General features: G+C 40.4%; 2 protein-coding genes across 5 annotated transcripts in view; one reads left to right on the forward strand and one right to left on the reverse strand.

The window, feature by feature from the left end:
• Positions 1-9,936, forward strand: vdac3 (voltage-dependent anion channel 3). 4 transcript variants are annotated; one of them, XM_044195078.1, is made up of 11 exons: positions 14-147; positions 3,607-3,725; positions 5,787-5,858; positions 6,113-6,162; positions 6,649-6,651; positions 7,125-7,277; positions 7,443-7,495; positions 7,647-7,874; positions 8,044-8,194; positions 8,718-8,775; positions 8,867-9,936. In XM_044195078.1, the coding sequence occupies exons 2-11, from the start codon at positions 3,611-3,613 to the stop codon at positions 8,956-8,958; spliced, it is 975 nt and encodes a 324-aa protein (XP_044051013.1). In that variant the 5' UTR covers positions 14-147; positions 3,607-3,610; the 3' UTR covers positions 8,959-9,936. The 4 variants fall into 4 exon arrangements, with proteins under 4 accessions (XP_044051015.1, XP_044051016.1, XP_044051013.1 ...); XM_044195080.1 differs by lacking the exon at positions 3,607-3,725 and having other exon boundaries at positions 1-147; XM_044195079.1 differs by lacking the exon at positions 6,649-6,651.
• The window catches only part of ikbkb (inhibitor of nuclear factor kappa B kinase subunit beta), a 21,064-nt gene continuing 8,076 nt past the window's right edge, over positions 9,047-22,034 (reverse strand). Inside the window, exons 4-22 of the mRNA XM_044195074.1 lie at positions 21,600-21,720; positions 20,045-20,114; positions 18,501-18,589; positions 17,352-17,441; positions 17,137-17,261; positions 16,447-16,554; positions 16,228-16,357; positions 15,723-15,917; positions 15,515-15,629; positions 14,941-15,064; positions 14,695-14,846; positions 14,433-14,494; positions 14,260-14,360; positions 14,121-14,170; positions 13,907-14,006; positions 12,634-12,781; positions 12,195-12,292; positions 11,723-11,816; positions 9,047-11,614 (exon numbers count right to left, since the gene is read on the reverse strand). Coding sequence (XP_044051009.1) covers positions 11,555-11,614; positions 11,723-11,816; positions 12,195-12,292; positions 12,634-12,781; positions 13,907-14,006; positions 14,121-14,170; positions 14,260-14,360; positions 14,433-14,494; positions 14,695-14,846; positions 14,941-15,064; positions 15,515-15,629; positions 15,723-15,917; positions 16,228-16,357; positions 16,447-16,554; positions 17,137-17,261; positions 17,352-17,441; positions 18,501-18,589; positions 20,045-20,114; positions 21,600-21,720 — 2,032 coding nt within the window. The 3' untranslated portion in view covers positions 9,047-11,554. The remainder of the gene's footprint in view (positions 11,615-11,722; positions 11,817-12,194; positions 12,293-12,633; positions 12,782-13,906; positions 14,007-14,120; positions 14,171-14,259; positions 14,361-14,432; positions 14,495-14,694; positions 14,847-14,940; positions 15,065-15,514; positions 15,630-15,722; positions 15,918-16,227; positions 16,358-16,446; positions 16,555-17,136; positions 17,262-17,351; positions 17,442-18,500; positions 18,590-20,044; positions 20,115-21,599; positions 21,721-22,034) is intronic.

Here is a 22,034-nt window from a genome sequence, read left to right on the forward strand (position 1 = left end):
TTCAATGTCACTGCACAACGGCCCCGCCCACTGCCGGAGGTCTGACTTGCGCCTGCCCAGTCCGGTTGTCCCTGCTTTCTCCTTTACTGTGGTCCGCTGCAGCGAACAGCGTTGTGAAATTCTGCACGCTCCGCTCCATAAATAAAGGTAAGAAATAACTGAATTTAGCAAATTCTTATTTTTTATTCAGTTACTTAGGTTGGTTTCTCTGCATTTAGCTTTATTTAGCTGTTGTCAAGTGTGGTTTGACTGTCAGTGAGCTATGAGTCACACATAAAGGGGTGGGAGCGCAGCAGCGCGTATGCCAGGGGTTTAATGCGAGTCCAGGCCTGTATTTCCCATTAGTTTGCTAAAATTCACAACTGTAAACTGCCTGAAAATTAATCCCCGCACAAAGGCAATTTTACTGACCAAAATGCGAAATGTGATGGCGACATTGTAAATGTAAAGGTTATGAAGTAGCATATTTTTTACCATTGTGGTGCAACATCCAGAATGTAAGCCATTAAAAGCTGAAAAAATAAAATTGTGTTTGAAAAAGTTATCTGTTGCAGTGTTGGTAACCCCCCAGCAGACAACAGACGTCTTACAGACGCACGAACAATGGAAACAAGAGGGGCACGCATCTGGCAAATAAAAACACTCGTCCACTTATGGGACAGGGCGACGTGATGCCATAAATCTTGTTCAAACGTCTTATCAGGTTGTTTGTCAAAAAGCACAAGGGCCATGAACAGCTACATGACAAGAAGCATTACCTTTTTTACGCACGCTCCTTCCTATGTAATTACATAGTCTGCTCTGTGTTATTAGACACAGTGGTAATGACCCACAACACCACACTAAGTATCAGGCAACTTTAACATCATGGTCAGCTTGGAAGAATAAGTGAAAGTGAAACCTTTATTATTTTAACTGTTGTTTTTTTTATATTGGTAGGCTTTTGAAGAAGGTAGCTATCCAAAGTCCTGAAATTAGGGCTGTTGATTAAGTGCCAGACTGTTTCAGAGCTGAAAAAAGCTCATTAAACTCATTAGATGACCCAAGTCCACTAGCTAACTGGTGCTTACACACAGCAGTAACTTCTTGTCATTGTACATCTTGAAACCCCACTGGAAGTGACTTGCATGCTGAACAGATCATACTATGGAGCAAATACATCACTACCTTACATTCAAGCTATAAATTGTCTTAGTGTAACTTGACTGCACTTGACCTTATCTCACACCCTCACATTCCTCCCGTTATATGCCACACACACTTGCCTTGGTTTCACCTTATCTGAAGGTTCGGTCAGTGTTGGGTAACTGCCTGTTTACAAGATTTTATAATTTTCTTGTTTAGTTTCTGTTCATTAGCAAGGGGTTGCGTCAGTGCTTTTCATATTAAACTGCTAAATTCAACTATTGAATAAATGTCAAAATGATCGCTAATATTATTAGTCATTTAAATAGTAAGACATATGAGTAACCAATACCAATTTCCATGATTGATTAGACATCCAATACACTGGTTTCACCTTTACAAATACAAGAAGTTGGTGGGTTTTCGCCAATTTATATCAACACAAATTGAACACTTATGCTTGATACATTAATTGATACATCCGTTTGCTGTTATTTTTCACATTTCATAGACAGAGGAATTGAGTATTTAAAGAATAATATTCAATAGATTTCTCAACAATGATAATTGCAGGTAGTTGCAGACCTAGTCAGAGTAGCCTTCTGTTTATATGAATCAATGAGTTGATGTAACACACTGGTGCTCTGTGAGAGGACAAACAGCTCTCTAATCAGTCAAGTGAAAATAATTGGAACCAAATAAATTGGCAATTTACACAGATTGTGCTGTGTATATATAACAGCTGTACCTGATTTTTAGGAGCACGTCTCTGATATGAGGTGAAAATATGTCACAAAGTTTTATGTGTGATCTTCATGACCCCCGACAATGAACTGCTTTTGTCATAATGTGCTAAGACTAAATTCCTACGAGCACTTAAAACAGTGTTATCCATGTTAGACTAACGTGGAAAAAAATAGGTCATTGGGAAAATGCAGACTTTTTACTCTTTTAAAGATATTCATTGTCTGTTTGCCACCATCTTGTTGTTTGTGCGGTTGCTGTTTTCCTTTCTCATACCTCTGTTGTTTATGGGTGCCATTTTGACCTTTGAGCTCAGTCAAGGCTGTCACCTGGTTGCAGCTCATGAAAGTGGTAAAATGAGTGGCAGGAGTGTGTTTGTATATAAATACGGTGTGGAGGTACAATACAGACACATACATGCATATTCATAGGGGTTTTAATAGGCTGAACCTGGAGGAGGACATATGTTGAAACCCTAGTCACATGTGTTGTAGTGTTAGGTTCACCTGAGCTAAATTTAGAGTGTTGAGACTGAGGGATGAAGGCTAGGAGGGACAGGGTCAAAAATGGACTGATAGTGGTGGAGGAGGTGAGGGGGTACAGTCGAGAAGGAGTGTCTGTCGGGTGAAATGACAAAGACAGTCCAGGAATTGCACGTGGTCAGCGAAATGCAGGTCAGCTGGCACACAGTTGCTTAGCGTTTGAGAAATGAAGAGCAACACTGAGACAGCAGACAAGACAGGACTTTTTGATGCATACTGTGATTTATTGTCAGGTGTTTGTGTATGATAAAAGATGGAGATCTTAAAGAGATATACAGATATTCCCCTCAGGAGTTGGTAGAGAACAAAACAGAGCTAAAAGCATGTGAATATTGGACTTACATTCGCCAGGTGGACAGAACCACGACTCCAAATGAATAAATGATGTTTCTCCGTATCTGCTGGATGTGTAAATAAGCAACCGTTTGCTAACACGTTCACCATATCAACTTAAAAGGTGATCATTATGTCAACGTTGTGTTCACAACTTGTTTTCACTGCCCCCCAAGTGACCAAAAAAAAATAAAAAATCAGTTATTGCAGGTTTAGTAAATAAGAGCTAAGGATGTTTTCAAACTTCAACTCTGACTGCTGCTTATTTAGTCATGAATATTTAATGTTATAAAGAAATCCTTAAGATTTGAAACCAGGTTTTCAGGGGCTTGAAGCACCACATCACCTCTGAATGTGGAAAAGGCACATTTGGAGACAGATTACTGTGGATGTAGGACTCTGCTCATCTTGCCAATAGGTGACATGCGAGAGGTGAATGACATTGTTACATCAAGTTACACATCATCATGTGGACAGACACTTACCTGTATGATGTGCTGTGTTTTCTGTGCTCTTATATAAGGCAGCACAGAGGCTTCTATATTTCACTAGATCATCACTTTGTACCCTTGATGCAGCTAATCAGTATTCTTTGTCTGGTAAAAATACCATCTCTCAGTGCCATACAAGGGCTGTACACAGGCCTATGTTGGACTATGCACATACTGTACAATGTGATGCAATAGTTGGCCAGTTCTCTGCATAGAAAGGACACCAGCTCTGACTGAATGCTAAAGAAACATGCTAATATTCACTGCAGCTGCAGACAAACCCACATATTGTGCACCGTTGCTGTCAAAACAGTACAGGACTACTTGCCAAAGTTTTCTATTGTCTCTCCTTGCGCTTCCCACCTCTGAAGAGACATGGCAGAGCAAGGAATGGTCAGTGTGGTGCAGCAGGACAAGACAGGAAAAGGCAAGCAGGCAGAAAACAAAGGCCACTGTGTGACATGTCAGCACCACGCACCCAATGGACATGGTGAGTGGGGGGTGTGTGTGTAGAAAGAGACAGATGACACGTCATCAGGGTCCCCGGATTGAGCTTTGGCTGCAGTGACATGAGTCATGTGAGGCCAGACTTGGATATCTGTGGAATTTTCATCTTTACCCATCGTCAGTTCCACTGTATTTGATTGCAATGACAACATTTTGATTTTCTGCACTGGCTCAATCACTGATTCATTAGCTTATAGAGGTTGCATTACCCTAAGCAAAGTCATGTCTCCATCCTTTGCAGAAAATATATGATTGGTGAGATTAATGGTGGAGGGAGCAGCAGGACAAAAGCACTGAAAGGAAGGCGAGTCAGTAGTAAAACATTAAACCAGCTTTAGGTTATAAGTGAATGCAGGATATTCTGAGTGCTCCAGCAAAGTCACCTTGTCAAAAATGTCTTCTTCACACACACAAAGAGTGTGCACACACACTGACCCAGGGGACCGTGATGACTGTCTGAAGCCCGGTGCAGTGCAGTTGTGTGCAGGGATGGTAGTTGCTGACTAACCAAACCTGCTTCTGCTTAGGTTAGCTCTACTGCATTGGCTTGCATAGTATTTCTTTACACATCATACATATTATATCATAATGGGGATGTTATTAATGTCGAAATACAGTAGTGAGTCTTGCAGCAACATTTCTCTGGTAGATGGCTTTGTAATCTTTTAAATGATTTGCTCCTGTACATTTCTAGTCCCTTCCTTCTAGAGAATCAGTCCCATTAGTTTAACAACCTCTGCTGCTTGCTAATGGACTGCTGCCAGGCAATTCATAGGGGTCACATGGAAGATGGAGGTGGAGGAGAGAAGCTGTATATCACCTGCACCCAGACAGGCCCCCTCCAGATGGCGAAGGCCTCCCATCTGAGACAAATATGTATACTGATATATACTGTTTGTTTGCAAGTAAATATTTGGTAGAAAACGCTGTCTGCAATTCTTTGTGTGTGAGGAAAAACAGCTTTTTACATGTGTTTGTGCCCTCAGAAGTGCTCTCTGGGTTGCATTGCTCAGCTTCCACAAATGTGCAGAGCTCCATGTGTTCGCAAGAGGTATTCAGCTTGTATTTGTTCTAGCATTTTGATTTAAAGGGGCACTCCACTGATTTTACATGAGATCAATTTAGTCCTCATGGTGAATACTACTCAGTCTGTGATAACACTTGTATAATATCTATAATAATATCTTTTGTGGCAGGGTTGTCTCATTTTGGGCTTGAGACTTCATATTTTTAACAGAAAATGTGTTACAAACTGGAGGAGTATAAAAGATGCGAGTGTTTACTAGGGCTGGGTATTGTTTAAAAAAATTTCGAAAACCAGTACCCTTAAAGTGATACCGATACCAAAAGATCATCATGTGAATGGAAGCATTCATTTGCGTAAAATGCCACCACTCCTCCCCATCCAAATAATTATTACACACATACATTTTGAAAGTGTTCTTTAATTAAACTTTAATGCAAGAGATAAGTGTAGAGAGCCAGCACAACAGACCAGCCTTGTTTATCAGAGTGTTGAGTAATGGGAAATGTTAATTCTGAAGGACTATAAGTTAACTGTTTGAGAACTGCTGGAGAATGAGGCAAAAAGGTTCTCAGTGTGTGTGGACGGGCAGCCCGGCGGCAGCCCGCTGTATGTAGCTGCTAGCTGTAGCTGCTAGCTGTAGCTGCTAGCTGTAGTTGCTCGCTGCTAGCTGTAGCTGCGGTAGTGGGCCAATCACACGTCGCATTAAATTGAAGAACGCTTGTGGCCATTGGCTGGGAGCAAAACCATACAAATAGCTATAATACCTTAAAGGTATGCTATAGAGTTGCATCATGGGAAATGTAGGATCCATCATTTTTGCAGTGTAACCCATGCTAGGGACTAAAAATCTCCTCTGCTGCATCGATTTTGACCATTGGTTTTTAAAAATCTGTGCATTACTCAATTGCTGGAGTATTCCATTAATTATGCATTTAGACAGACTGATGCAGTGAAGTATTGTGATTTTATTATTGTGAAGAAATTGTAAAATCTTAATGTGCATGTCTGTTTCCTCAGGCACAATGACCGTACCTCCTGCATACTCAGACTTGGGGAAATCTGCCAAAGACATCTTCAACAAGGGCTATGGTAATTCAACAAATTCTCTTAACATATACATATATGATTGCTATGATGTTGCTATTTTGTTTAAACAGTTTTGGGTGAAGCTGTGCTGAAGCAGGACTGATATTAGAGAACATTTTGCTTGCTCTGTCACTTTAAATGTAGGCTGTTTATTTTTGCTGCAGCTGTTTTAGAGCCATGCTGTGCAGTACAAGGATGTAAGTTGTTTTCCCACCCTTTCTGTTCTTTTGAATTTCCCTAATTGAATTTCTTCACAGGCTATGGTGTTCTCAAGCTGGACGTTAAGACCAAGTCCAGGAGTGGTGTTGTAAGTGCTACTGTTGTCTCTGTCTCTGTTATCTCTCAGTGCTCTGTGATGTAGATCAAATGGCTGACTAATGGCCTTGTGTTTGCTGCCTGACATGTACTCTGTCTAACCTAGCAGTAACACTGTCTGTCTGACAAGTTTACACCTTACTCTTCTCCCTCAAGCAACATGCCCTATCATGATGGGGAAAAATGTGTTTAGTTTGCCCCAGACATGCTGAGTGTCAGTGTCACAATAAACCTGTTGCTATGGTAAAACCATAATGAGCACTTGCATACAGAGTTTCCCACATGCCACAAAACTCAAACCTCATTGAAAAAAAATCTATTCCCTCTGCGTCTAAACTCACAAGTTTCCGCTTTCTGTTGCGCTGCTTTTTATTTTCGCAGTGAGCGGATAAATTGCTGCATGTAAACTCTGAGTGGTTCTCCCTAACTTTCTCTCTTTTCTCTTTTTTCTGCTTTCTTCTTTGGATGTTCCTGTCAGATGGTAAGAGTGAGTGCGTGTGCATATGTAATGATTAAACACAGGTGCACCGCAGGGTAAGCCAGTGATACCAGTTATGTGTTTGTGTGCAGACGATGTATCCAGGCTTTCTACCAAGTGTTTCTTCATTATCCCAGCTGCTGCGGCCGCAACCACTGATCCTCAAATACACTCACAACCTACCTCTCCCTCACAGTCCTGCCTAAATTTTCCTTTCCAACTCATTTCTCCATCTTAAAAGGTGTAGTTCTTCCTTTAAATAACCAGCCATACAAACCTGAGAGGGATTGTGTGGCAGAGGAAAAAGCAGAGAAGCTATGCTTATTTCCCTCGTCTTTGTTTTTTCTTATTTTTTCTCCCTGTATGCTTTCTCCTTCTAGTTTCTGTGGTTGTGCTCTAATGTAAAAATGTGCCTTCCCACCTCATTTTCCATCTCCATCTCCCCCCTCATCACTCCATCCCTCTTTGTCCTGCAGGAGTTTGCCACCTCTGGCTCCAACAACACCGACACAGGGAAGTCAGGAGGCCACCTGGAGACCAAGTACAAACTGAATGAACTGGGCCTCAACTTCAACCAGAAATGGAACACAGACAATACTCTCACCACAGAAATCACCATGGAGGACCAGGTGGAGTCAAACAAACAAGATATTAGTCATTTTAAGTACTTAAAGAATATATGACAGGATTTTACTTTACTAGCCTATTTAAAATGTTCAAAACATCAATATATTTACTTTCAGATAGAATTTTAGCTCATGGTCTGTGTCTCTTGTCTGGTTGTCTGTCCATAGCTGGCTAAGGGCCTGAAGCTCAGTTTGGACACGTCGTTTGTGCCCAACACCGGGTAAGAGCAATCCTGTTCATGTTAAGTAGTTTTCAATGTCTTCAATAAATTGACCACAAAGTGAATAAATTAGTCAATCAACACAGAAGTATATTATAAACATATTAATAATGCAGTACTGCTAATTACTGAATTGTTATTCCTTCTGTAGCAAGAAGAGTGCCAAACTGAAGACTGGCTACAAGCGTGATTTTGTCAATGTGGGCTGCGACCTGGACTTCGACATGGCAGGTCCCACCGTCCACGCAGCTGCTGTACTGGGCTTCGAGGGCTGGCTGGCTGGCTACCAGTTGGCTTTTGACACTGCCAAATCTAAACTGACCCAAAACAACTTTGCCCTTGGATACAAGGCCGGTGACTTCCAGCTTCACACCAACGTGTGAGTCACTGCATCACAGTAAAGAGAGGCAGGAAATGGAAGTGATACATTGGACGAGGGCAGCAATGAGAGAGGAAGCATTTCCCCAGGATGAAACGCAAAGTTCAGGCTAATATCCACTGCTGCTAATCTCCACCGTTTTTATCTGTGTTTTGCTTTTGTATTTCAGTAACGACGGCACAGAGTTTGGTGGCTCCATTTACCAAAAGGTGAACAGCAACTTGGAGACAGCGATCCACCTGGCCTGGACAGCTGGCAGCAACAACACACGCTTTGGAATTGGAGCCAAATACCAGCTGGATAAGGATGCCTCCCTGTCTGTAAGAACTGACTTCAAAACATCATGGACACATCTAAAATGATTAAAAAAAAAAATAAATCACATTTGCTAATTAGCACTAAACACAAAGTACAGCGGAGGCTGATGGGAATGTCATTAGTTTTGCAGGTATTTGGTGACAAACTGAAGTATCTGACAAAGTGAAATGTGACCTGATAATACCAGTAAATGGAAAGTCAGAGGATCGCCAAAGTAGGATTCGTCCTTTGGGGACCATTAATGTCTGTACTAAATTTCATGGCCATCTATCCAATATTTGTTGAGATATTTCAGTCTGGACCAAAGTGGTGGACTGACGGACCAACAGGCCGACATTGCCAACCCTAGATCCACACCGAAACTTAGGTTTCAAGCTATCATCGAACTTATCTGCAGTTGTTGACTTGAGGTTGATATATATGATATAAATTATATAACTGCATCCCAGTTCTCATCTATCTACACTCCTAATGCTGTGTCCATGATTATCTCAACTGTCCTTGATGTTTTGTTTCTCCTCACAGACCAAAGTTGACAACGCCTGCCTCGTTGGAGTTGGATACACACAAACCCTCAGGCCAGGTTAGCTGATTGTCTTTTTTTATTGTCTAACAACAATCCAAAGAACACAGGCATGGTTACTTGATACATAATCTGACACTCTTCCCTGCAGGAGTGAAGCTCACCCTCTCAGGTCTGATTGACGGGAAGAACGTGAACAGCGGTGGACACAAAGTCGGCATGGGTTTCGAGCTGGAGGCGTAAAAAAAATTCAGCGGGAGGACAGACAAAAAGAGAGGAAAGCAACACAGGAGAAGAATAAAGAGCCCAAATGTGGAAACACTGCAAAGGTCCACGTAAACACATTTTCCCTCTAAGTCCTACACACATAAGCACACAGATACACACATTCTTTGCCTTAACCCTGAAACCCCATGCAGCCTCCAAGACCTCTAGTACTGTTAAAGGAATCAAGCATTATTTTATGTTGGTTATTTTTACATTTTACATTATTTACAGGTCCCTCAACCAACATTTGAGCATATATTATCAGAATACAACAAAAGAACAAGGCAATTCATGCAACACCCATGTTCTCCAAATAATGTGCTACTTATGACCAGTTTGATCAGACAAAGTGCACTTTTAATAAAGTATTTATGTCTCAGACATATCTGTTTTCTTTCAGAAATTGATTTGAAGCACCTTTTTATTTTGACTGTGTGGTCAGATCATTTTTGTTCAGATATACTCTGGGTTTTAGACATTAATAAGATTATTAGAGAGTTCTTGTTTTGGTATATTGTGGTTTTGTTGCATGCTTTCAAGGCTAGAGGGAAGTTTTTGACTTTTCGGTGTCACATTGACAAGTACAGTGACTGTAAATAGATGCAATAAAAGCTGGGGAGAATTAAGCAGAAAAGACAAAGAGCGGCTGATCCTTCTCAGACTGAGTGGACTGATTTTGATTCCACCATTTGACCTCAGTAACACAGTTATAAACTGTGGACCTTCAGTTGCCTAAATGTCTATTTTTCAGGTCCTGTTTGGTAAAAGGGCCGATGGCAATTTGGAACTCTGTGTCAACTCTTTGTCTTGTCTCGTTTCATGTCCTGTACCTGTTCAATCTTTACCACTACATTTCACTTTATCTGTGCTGTGCTTTGTATAGGAGAGTTAGTTGACAGTTAGGACCTCAAACTAATTTTATTGAATTAATGGAATAAAGAATGTTAAACACTATGATCTTAATGAGTGTGTTTTATTTTTATTTTGGTTGACATAAAACAGGTGAAGGAAGAGGAGAACCTGTGCCCTCATTCCCAGAAAAATGGAAATGAATTAAAGAAACTTACAGTACAGTAAAATACTGTACTCAAGATACAAAATTCAGTTTTGTTTTGAAAATTATGATAGAAATGTCTGACATTCAGTTATTCAGACATTATTACAATCTTAACAGCATAGAGTATACACACAAATAGTCAACAAGACACCTGCCAATATGTAGCATCTCTCATCACTGTGTGATCTATATACAGTAACGACCACCTCCAATAGTTGGAATTAACATGGGCACAGGAGGTCCAGCTTTGAAGCAACGTGTGAAGAAAATCACGATGCAGCTGTACAATATCGAATTGCTGTAGCAGTCACATCTAGATTGAAATATAGTGGATGTAAAATGAATTAGCGGTATTAAAATGTTAATTTAGTTTTGGTTCAATTCATAAATCTGACTCTATTCTTACATTTGCAGTTGCATTGTTTCAGTAAAACAAGGAAATGTTTGAGGTTTAGACCATAAATAATCTGTTTTTAATCACCATATTGAACCAAGCCAAGAGAGTAACAAGATATGTTTTTGTCGTTTGACTATGGCCACAAACATTACCACATACCCAACTTCTCTCACACAATCTCTACATGAATTTAACATTATAAGCTTTGTAATTATTGCAGGGATTCTGGACTGCGCCATATTAAACAGGTGTTCCTGTTATTGTGTTCACAGCATATAGTTATAATAGTCATTTTACAGTTATAAACATCACACATGTCATTCAATGATTGTCTTACTAAAACAAAATTTGCAATACAAAATAATGGTCCAGTGAGAAACACATAACAACTGATACACATTTACATTTAGGTTCATAACACACAGTTCAGATATTTTTAGAATATAACCAAAACACTGTTTTACTTGGGATAAATGTACATAAGTCTTAAAATACAATCTGTAGTTTCCTGATAAAGGCCCAAATGTAACTAAAACATTTAGTTTCAAAAATAAGAGAAATGTCTGTCAGCATTATTTAAAGAATTATTTTCATGAATTCTCTCACTTCTAAATTTGAGGATAAAATTTGCTCTTTATGTGTGTCAGCTGTTTTAAGGTCACTGTTTTAAGACAGATTCAGCTTGACGCTTCGTACAAGCCTCTTCACATGCAGTAACACTGTAGGAATGTATGTACCTGTGGGTATATTCTGACTGGGACTTTCTAAATGGTTTATTTGTCACGAGCATCTTATTTGATCCATGATACCAATGGAATGGTTGATCTGTGCATAATGAAGTGTAACTTTACCCCAAAACGTATTTCATGGTTTGTTAAAATTACATAAATAAATTCCTCTGATGTTAATCATAATCATTTGCTTCAGTGCACTACAGGTTGGCATTAAATTTCCTGTTTTACCAACTCCTTAATCTCATTAAGCAAATATTTGCCAGCAGCTATTACTCTGTTCACATTGTTAAACAAACCAGCTTCTACCACATCCTCATGTAGTTTGACATCCCATCCACACAGAGGCAGTAGAGTACCACATGTAAGCAAAGAATGAGAATGAATTTAAGAGAGGTCACTGGAGAAATTCTGGCCTCCATGCATCCACGTCCACTCGCTCAACATCTGGGACAAAAACAAAGGGTGGTGTTTTTTTAAGAGTCATCACACTGAGAGCTGAAGAAGGGAGAAATGTGTTGTTTGGTGCGGGGGGGAGTGTGAACATGTATGTACCTCCATGCTATTCTCTGATTCCTGGATGGTGTCATGCAGCAAACTCTGGAGTCGACTCTCAAACGTCCTGCTCTCCTCCACAAGAGACTCGTCACTGCAGACACACCCAAAGTGATTCAAGCTGATGTTATACTCATAATTGTGATTATATTATATCTGTGGATACACAGGATATGTATTTGCGCCTTCCGAAAGGTTCTGGTGATGATGTCTGTCAAAATGGACAGCAGCGTGGAGTGTGTGAAAGCAAACTTTGTAGAAGATAATCAGTATACAAAGAAAACTCCCACAACTTTGACTTAAGTAGTCAGCGGATGTGTGAAAAACCAAAAAAGTTTAATGAATTCAAAAATATTCTCAAAGTTACTTCTTTGTGTACGACTTTGCCAATATTTGGAAGTGTCAAGTCAAGTTTATTTTCTGTAGTCCTTAATCAATGTGTGTGTGTGTGTGTGTGTGTAAGTGCACTCACAACTGCTGTAAGCTGTGTCTGGGGGTCAGGAGAGGCGGCACTGAAGAGGGGGTTCGTAATCCATCAGGACTCCCGCTCACTGGGCTGCGAACTTTACTCTACACAAGACAAGATGATGCACTTTATTCTGTTTGTGTAATACAGCACCTGCTTATTGTGGAAGATATGGAACTAATTGTTATGGTTATGTTATTGATTGGGCTTTTGGTGTTTCCATTTTGACATCTGATCTATTTTTACAAGTAGAGCCGATATAAACAGCAGTTATAAACACAATGTAAGTGGTGCTTGAGAAGTGGTAAATTCAACCAAAGTGAAACTTGTGAACATTTGTATCCGTACTGATTATTTTACGTGGCTAATCATATCATAATATACAATTATATGCAATTAACAGGCAGAGTCGAACTGTGTCTGTGAGCAGTTCATGTATCCTCACACAGGCGACTTTGAGAAGGTTCCACAGCTCCCTCTGTCGTTTCTCCTGCAGACTCATCAGGACTTGTTCGCTCTCAGCCATCCTCTGGACGACACCCTCCACCTTTGGCAGCAGCTCCATCACACGCTGACGGCACACTGCTGTCTTACTGCATAACACACACAAAAACAGTGGTCCAATACAAAGGCACAAAAAGAAAAGAATTTGGGGTTCCCAAGTTGTGAACATGGATTATTCAATCACCTCTATGTTCTCGAAGTAGAGCATCCAGGCCATAAGCCATTTATTAATGACTTAACCGCAGACTGGATGGCTTATTTTAAAAGGAAATCTTTCATTAATAACAGTTTGTGAATTTCTACACTTCGTTATTAATTGTTGAAAATTTGTCACCTTACATTTAGCCATCACATTACTGTTTATTAATGTTAGTAAGTCACCAGCACGAGTGTTTTCAATTATTCTGCCTGATTAGACCTCTTCTCAGGACTGCAGGGTGTGTTGTGGTATATAACAGACAAATACTGGACTCTCCTGTTTGTTTCTTTGTACCTATGGACATTTTTAAAAGGCAGATATTTTTACTTCTCATAGCAGGAAACGCACAGGTGTAGCTAATGACATTGTTGGTTGTTCCATTCCATTTGAGTGTCCCAGTAAGCCATGACAGTGCACAAGCATTAACAAGAGCAGGGCCCTGGTGTGTCAAGGTCTAAATAGTAACATTAATGCAGCCATCATTAGTTATTGATGACACCGGTGCTTTTCCTGCTATGACATGCCAAAATGTGTGTTGTGAAAAAGGCCTGTTTCACCATTACAATTACTTTTTTGTGACCATAGTTATTTCCAGGCAAAACTCCACTTCAGCCTCAATCAGGTGAGCGATCAGGCGCTAAACTAAAACACATGTATGGGTGTACAGAGCCTTTAATTAATGCTCTTTGGCCCAGCGTGGCAGCAAGATACGGTTGGATGTCAGTTTTGGGATTAATTGAAGCTAAGAAAACAATTTTGGCACATATAAAATAGATATATATATTTAGTATACCCCAACCAAAGGTATACTTCATTTAATTATGGGCACACAACTTGGCAAAGTTCTTAATTGTGCATTATAGAGGCCTATTATTAAAATAATAAATCATGTATTGACCATTCTTCACAAGGTGTGCTTGGTCTTTGGAAGACTGCGAAACAAGCCCTGTTCTATGTGATTTGGGAATTGTATCCAGAGTTTAATAAAAATATAGTGTTTTGTGTGTTTGAGTACCTGAGGTGTGTGTAGAAGTCTCTGAGCTTCCTCTCGTAAAACTGCACAGCCTGAACCACCAGGCGCACCACCTCCTGACTGTCCCCTGAACACCTCTGGTCTGAGCAGGGGAAGGAAAAGGAAAGCAAGAAGAACATAAAAGGAAGTTTATTTTCACATGAAAACACTGGAACAAGTGTTAGGTAAGAAGTGAACAGATGCATGCCATCCAAACCTCTGGGTTTTTCTCTGAGTTTGCGGAACAACTCCATGGCCTTTCCTTCACTGAGGAACAGAGAGGAGAAGACAGCAGGGATCACAAAGCAATTGTTTTTGTTGTTTTGTTTTTACAGTTAAGTTTGGTTCAGACTTACAGTGTGTCCAGGGCCTCTCCACTCCTCCACGGCTGCCTCTGCACATCCACTATGTCTGGCTGCAGCTGCATCATCTCCTCCTCCAGTTCACTCACCTTGGCCTATAGGCCCACACATGGGTTTTAGTCTTTTTAAAGCACATGTGAATACTTCTTACACACACACACACACACCTGACCACAGCTGACAGCAGTTTGCTCCATCTCCCTCCACACGCCCAGGAGTTTCTCTGACGCTAGAAAATGTAAAAAGACTAACATTAGTCAGTGGCAAGCTGAACTGTTCTAGACATTCAAGAGCACTTTCTGCCTGAGGTAAACAGGACAAACAAATTAAGCTATAAATAATGAAGATTAAGGGACAAATTACATGCTGTTTAGGCAGTTGTAGCGTAAACTTCCTGCTATCTAAAAACATGATTTTGTAACATAGTACCGATCCCAGTGACTGTCTGCTCCTGGTATTTGTCCATGTCTATGTGAAGGCTGGTGGTGAAGAAGTCCAGCTTGGCCATGAGTCTCTGGTGCATGGACACCATCTCATTCTTCTGTTTGGACAGTGAAGAGTTGTGTCTCAGCAGGCTCATGCTGAAAGAGAGAGGAAAAGAAACGTGTTTATCAAACAGTTAATGCATGCATATGTTGTGTGTGGGAGTTTGTTTGAATTTTGTGTATGGCCTACATGGCAGCTTTCTGCCCCTGCTGCAGTCTTTGCCAGTCTTCCTTCAGGGAGCGGATGGTGTGCCACGCCTGGCCGCAAGTTCTCCTCAGAGGGCTATAAGCCAGAAGGTGCTTAGGGTCGGTTTCTATGACAAAGACAAAGAACGAGAGAAAGACACACACACACACACACACACACACACACACACACACACACACACACACACACACACAAAAGTGTAAAGTGTGCTGATTGTGGAAATTATTGTTTTGAACAAAACGAGTTCTTGTCACTTGTCAAGTCATTGTTTGCTACAGACTTTATTTTCTTTATTTAACAAAACCCCAAAGTAAAACTTTCACTGGAAGTGAGTGAAACATACATCCTAGTTGATCCACAAAAGGAAACAATTGCTTGAGTACTCAATTAATCAAAACTTTTTAGCAAAAGTGTTCATGGTGTTTAAGCCACTAAGGCAGATTCAACTGAAATCAACAGAGAAAAAAAAGGAAGAAAAAGAGAGCTTAAACATAGAAAAGCTTTGCTACAGGTAAGGAAGTTTTTAAATATTGTTTGCTTATTACTGTGTACTCACGGACGAAGCGGATGTTTTCTGGAAGGGTGCGAGGAGCAAACTGAGGTTCATAAGTGCAAGAGGAACGATCAAACAGGAAGACCAGAGGCAAGTCTGTCCGTCGCCCATCTATCTCCTACAGGGGCAGATAATAATAATACTATGACTCAGTCCATTATTATATTGTGCTGTTGACTATTCTGTGTACAGTGTTTATGTTAGATATTACTGTGTAATCTATGGCGCACTGTGTGGCCAGTCCATGAGGCTCCAAGGCTAACCCCGCCTCCAGCAGCAGCTCCTGGTTGGCTGCAGGGATGCTGGTGTCTTTTTCTATTCTCAGCTGCAGGTCTGCCACAGTCTCATCGTCCGAGACCGAGTATGACAGGATCTTAGCAGACATCATGTTTAGGACATGAACCAGCTGAGGGAAAAGAGAAGGACGCATATATATAAAAGTAAATGTGTTAGCCTCAGCATTCAAAAAAGGTGCACGATCCCTTCAAATTCCATAAAAACTGAAACACCAGTGCAGCACTTTGAGCCTTAGACAGTTAGAAATTTTGCCTTCAATTACAGCTTGACCACAGATTCAAAGATGTAACACCTTTATAAGTTTTGTCAACATCAGACCAATGATGTCCGAGTAATGTAACAAAAGAACTAAAAGACATGTCCACATGGTGGAAAATGAGACAAAGTGAAAGAATAAACGAATGAATTACTCATTGAACCTTGAGCTGCAGTATGACCTCCAGCTGGGAGAAGCAGTCGCTGGGCGTAGCATTGCGGTCTTTGCCTCTCTCCTGAGGAGACCACTTTAACATCAGCTGCAGCCACCTCTCCAGTTTCTCCAATAACAGACTGTCAAACACCAGATAACACCTTAGACTGAGATAATAAGAGTCATAAATGAGCATTTGTATGTGTGTGTCTGTCACAGATAAAATCACCTGTTGAGGTTGTTGGGTTGGGGCAGATGCTTAGAGAAGCGGACTTCCCCAGAGAGGTCCTCATAGACGACAATATCATGGTCCTGCTTTAGCTTCAGTTTATTGTGCCTGAAAAGGATACAGATGGATTATATGAGAGAAATGCCCTAAAAATGTTGCAGTTGCATATTTTTGTCTTTTTGTGAGCGTACAAATGTTTTTTCTTTTTTATCCTCAATTTGATCATTGTAAATTCTGACCTGCAAACACAGCCAGCTACATGCCATACTGAACCTGAGTTTCTGTAATAGTGGGAGAGTATTTTTCCGCTACATAACCCGGACCCCCGCGGGGTTTCATATCTTTCAATCACCATATTAGTGAGGCACATTGACGTAGGCACAGCCCATATATCCTGCAATTCTTTGATTTGGCAGCTCCTTTTTATTTCTAAATTCCAGTCACGTAATAATGATATTTACTTGGAATTAAGCTTATCATTGCTTAACATTCAAAAACATATTTTGCAAAAGCTAGAGGAGGAGCAAAAGCAAAAAAAAAAAAAAAAGAAGGGGAAAATAAGATTTGAGAAGGGAGAAATGGTGGAAATGTAATATGCATCACCCTCAAACTAGTTTTGGAAAACATGACTTGACATCATGACATCACCAACTTGGTTCACATTGGAATTTTTTTGAAAGGTGGTACTACCAAGGAACAGGTTGCCATGTTGGCAAGAAAGGGCGAAATCCTGTGATACACTCAAACACTAAAGTCCCGAAACTCCAGTAGTCCACAGTGACTGTGTACTTCTGTCTCTCAATGAGCTCTGGAGCCTGGAAGATAGAAGGAAAAACAAGTTCAGCTGTTACTGTCTAGAGTACAGTCGCGTGGAAAATATGTCCACCTGTGTTTTCATCACTTACTAAGTACTGAAGTGTTCCCACAAATGAGGTGCAAAGGCTGCTCTGGTCCAGCTCTTTAGCATAGCCGAGATCTATAATCTTGTGAATCAACTAAGATTAGTAGAAGAGGAAAGAAAAAACGTGTTATTAGCAACATTTGATCCTATACTTACAAGTGGACAACTTAAAGGAAGAATTTGACATTTTGGGAAATACGCTTATTTGCTTTCTGGCAGAGAGTTAGATGAGAAGATTAATACCACTCTCGTAGCCAAGAAATCGTCCGGCAAATAACCCACATAAAAAAGCAAATTGTCGTTTTTATACTTTGGTTTTTGTAAGGATTAAACAAACAAGATGTAAGTGTTAATTAGTGAGCTTTAGAGGTGTTGGTAGGCAGATTTTGTTACTGTTTCCAGTCTTTCCTGCAAAGCTAACTGGCTGCTGGTCCTATACTGCATTTAATGGACAGATATGAGAGCGGTATCTTCTCATCAAACTCTCCACCAGAAAGCGAATAAGCGTATTTCCCAAAATGTCGAACTATTCCTTTAAATACTGAGAGACTCAAGAATACATGAGCAGAAATCAACTTTTAATGCTTTTCTGTCTATTTGTATATAACCCCTTTTGTCTTAATAACCCCCCAAAACAAAAAATAAGTCTGTATGTTGGATTTACTGTTTCTCTAGTATGCCAGACAAAACAAGTGTTCATGCAAAACTATAAACTTAGTGCAGATAAAGTCTGTTTGGTTCCATAGCACTGTGCATAAACATGAATATATAACCTCTTTAATATGTCTGGCCTCATTTATATAACTTTCTTCATTTTCCTGTGTCCTATTGCAGGCTAGAGGATGACATGATGCGATTTGTTACATAATGAACAAAATAAAGGGAGGCCCAGAGAGAAAGGTAAAAGCAAAGAAATCCCAAAAGTTCATCGTAACAGCAAGGATAAGTTAAAGGATTGAGTTTTCCACATTAAATATTCACTGAAGCAAAGTTGTGCTCAGCTGGTGAGGGTAGACATGTGGACATGAGAAAGACGAGTCTCCTGCACTTATTCCTCATAACCCGCACACAAACAGCCTGTATATGAACTCTTTGTTGTGGTTTGGGTATATTTGTCTTAACAAGATGGTTCACAAGATGGTCTTTAACTCACTCTCTTCTCTCCCTGCTGAAGCACAATGTTTTCTGGTTTCAAATCTCTGTGGATGATCCTCTTCTTATGGAGGTAGGTTAGAGCCAAAGCTGAAGGGAGAAAGAAGAAGAAGTAGATGAAGGAATATGAGTCAGAGAAAAAGAAGAATGCAGAGTTAGAGTTGCATGCATTGTAATTTATTTCCTGAATATTTTCATATTAAAGAGGTTAATGCTGCATGTAAACTAGAACTAGACCAATAAATCAGCCAGGCCAATGTATCGGCTGATATACAGATATTGGCCTATATGGAGGGAGATCAAGAAATCAAACACTAATTTATTTTAAGCCCAATAGAGTCTTAATCCCAGCACATCAATGGTGCCTATACACAGGTCAATTTCAAAGTGTAACTTAAAAGAGTACTCCGCCAATTTAGCATTGCACAATTAACAATGTCAGACTCATGATGGACAGTTTAAAGATGAAAGAATCAAAATCAATGCAGCAGAATGAGAGATATCATCTTTTTTATTCCACGCATTCTTCTTTCTTGTCAAAACACGGCGCCTACATTACCCACGATGCAACTTGACCACCAACAGTTTGTTCGGAGATTCAGGTGTGTTATGCTAGTGGCGGCTAATGTAGCCTCGAGCCGCTAGCCTCATGCAGTGATGAGGTGCATCCCAGGACCCTGTGCCATCACTGTTGGGTGTGGTTACAGGTGCAACAAAGCAGGTTGGGTATGGTCAGAGGTGAAACAGGCTTGAAAATTTCAAGAGGACAGTAAAACACTGCTTCAGCCTGGTGTTAAGTCACTCTTTAATAAAGAGCCATAAGAGGATAAGACTCATTTTTACATTCTATAGCCTTTAATCTGTAGGAACTGAAGTCTAATAGGTTTTGTGTCAATTTACAACTGAAACTATAATATCTCTTTACTTGTACGTCAAAGGGTGACTAGTGTGTGTGCTGGCAAAGAGTGTTGAATGAAGCGTAACTCATAACCTTTGGGCACCTGACTGTGTGAGTGTGTTTTTGGGTGTGGATGTGCATGCCTATGTCTTTACCCTCGCTCATGGAGAAGTTTAAAGGGGATCACTCATTATCAGGAAATGTACACCAGTGGGTAACAGGAAAAGGACTTTCAGTGTGAGTGTGTGTGTGTGTTTGTGTCTTACTCTACTATGTTCTCCAATCTAGCTATGTGTGATCCATACCATATGTGTCCTCTCTCACACCGGTTTATACAGTGTATAACATACAATATCTTGTTGATGTGAGCATTCGTACAATATGTTTGGAATAGAGCGTGAGTGTCCAATTGCTGACGTAAGCCTCTGTCTGAATGTGAGCTGTCACCATGGTGACTAAGAGGTTGGTGGTTTAGGGTCACTGATGACATCATGATACTGGTCACTATGAAAATTTCTTCCATACTACAGGAGAGTAATCACACTACCACTACGTCAATCACACCATCAATCTTTCACTCTCACATGCACATGATTTCAAATGTTATAATAGTCACAGTGAAGCCGGGGATCGAGCAGGATACTCACAAATGTCACATAACAGAATCAAAACGGAGCCCTCCCTCATTCCACAGCAGTTATCCAAGAGGTTCAGATACTGCAGAGAGCACAAACACAGAAACTTGATGCTTGAATAACATGAACCATGGGAAGAAAACAATACAAGCTGTTTAATTTTCCGCCCACTAAAAGGTCGGGTATGCGATTCTGGAGAAATCCAAAACCATGACAAATACCATGATATAGAGCGAACAACCACACAGCAAGTAATGTAACTAATGTTAGCTAGGTTGTGGGTTAGAAAATTGTCGCTGCAGTTGCTGCTGCGAAGCTAACAGCCAGAGAGGACGAGACGGTTTCCCAGAGCCAGCAGACCAGCTCCAGACAGCGATACTCCCAACTCTCCTGCCACTATAGCTAACATCACAGCAACAGCATATCTTGGCAGACTAGAAAGTAAGCGGAATGTCCGTGGGCAAGTCATCTAACGTTACCTGACACACAAATCACGGAATAGTGTTGTGCACCGTGAGACGGTGAGGAGATATTCGCTGAATTTGACAAAAAGACGTGTATTGGATTAGAGTCGCATACCCCACATTTAAGTACATTGTGTTTATATAAGGGATAAGACACACATTGGAGGTCATAAACAGGCTCAGATTCAAGCAGAAAACAAACCCAAGTATCGATTGTCTCTTATACATAAATAGAATTTTTTTCACAAGGCTGTTGATCTGATTTTTAAGAGCATTTCTGATAGTAATGTTAAACTAAAGAGATTTTGCAAACTGGCGACTCAACACTTTTGGTTTAAAGCCTTTGATTTGTTTTACTTTAAACAATATATTTAAAGTGTTCTACTGCTGGAAACTTGTGGCCTGACAAAAGAGGAGGATGCTGTTTTCCGCTCTCTGTCCCCGCTAACCACACCATCTGCCCCCAACTCGACCATCTGGGATGCTTTGAAATGTTTATGACACTGCGGTTTGTGATAGTTGGCATTTTCTTCCTCTACTGGCTGCCTGGTGCCAACCTTGTCTATCGCCTCAGGCTGCACACTCAGTTGGTTTCGGATTAAAAAGTGCTACAGATTTCTCCCCCAGAAAGAGTGCAAACAATTGCCTGGTTGGTGGTCCAAACAAATCAAACAGTCACATTCATGTGTGAGTATCTCAAACTCAGTGAATAATGAAAAGTGGTTAAAAAATTATCACCACTGAAGGGATACTGAGGCAGGATTTTAGGATTTAGCAAAAGGGTGAAGAGACAGTCATGGGCAATATCCAAGGTTATTTTAGCATAGATGGTGGTTTCTATTTTTTTTTTTTTTTTTTTACTTAAAAAAAAATTATCTCTGAGAATGTAAAGTTGTTGAGAGTGTTGTTTAATTTCAAATGTAACGGTAAAAATCAATACAATTTACATTACATTTTAAAATAATTATCACCACACATGATTACCGGTGCTTCTTAATTTCTTGAGTGATTCAACACTTTGACCAAAAGCTCTATGGGCTCACATCCATCGTCCTAAACCAGACATGTGCACACACTCTCGCAAACACACCACAGACTTTTACCTTTCTCAGATCCCCTCCCTGGCAGTACTCCATTGCCAGCAGTGGCAGGTCGCTGGTGGTCACCAGTTTCTGCATTCCCTCAGGAACCTCTCTGGCTGCAACCACGTTAACATGATCCAACCTATGGGAGCAAAGATGAGCAGACAACAGTCAGTGGGGCTGCACAATGTATCGTCATATTTTTATCATTACTGAGATATGAATTTCCACATTAATCGCACTGCCAAGGGCTGCCATATTAGACAATCGAGATTTATAAATGTGGTAGTCACAGTGCAGTTTGTCAGAGTTGTAACAGACTAATAGAGTCCTCCTTTGCAAGGCTTGTAAAATGAACAAATTTAGATCTGGACTAGTGGTCCTCAATGTTTTTGGCTTGCGACCCATTAAAATGAAGCAACGTCTACTTGCCACCCTGGTTGCAAATGTCAAAGT

Source organism: Siniperca chuatsi, linkage group LG5 (genome assembly GCF_020085105.1).
Source record: "Siniperca chuatsi isolate FFG_IHB_CAS linkage group LG5, ASM2008510v1, whole genome shotgun sequence".
Lineage (NCBI taxonomy): Eukaryota > Metazoa > Chordata > Actinopteri > Centrarchiformes > Sinipercidae > Siniperca > Siniperca chuatsi.

What these genes read in the sequence shown, in the direction of transcription:
- vdac3 (XM_044195078.1), top strand. Translation starts at nt 3,611, where the DNA reads ATGGCAGAGCAAGGAATGGTCAGTGTGGTGCAGCAGGACAAGACAGGA. An exon ending in AAATCACCATGGAGGACCAG is followed by an intron (nt 7,278 to 7,442) that starts GTGGAGTCAAAC and finishes GTCTGTCCATAG; the next exon opens with CTGGCTAAGGGCCTGAAGCT. An exon ending in CACACAAACCCTCAGGCCAG is followed by an intron (nt 8,776 to 8,866) that starts GTTAGCTGATTG and finishes TCTTCCCTGCAG; the next exon opens with GAGTGAAGCTCACCCTCTCA.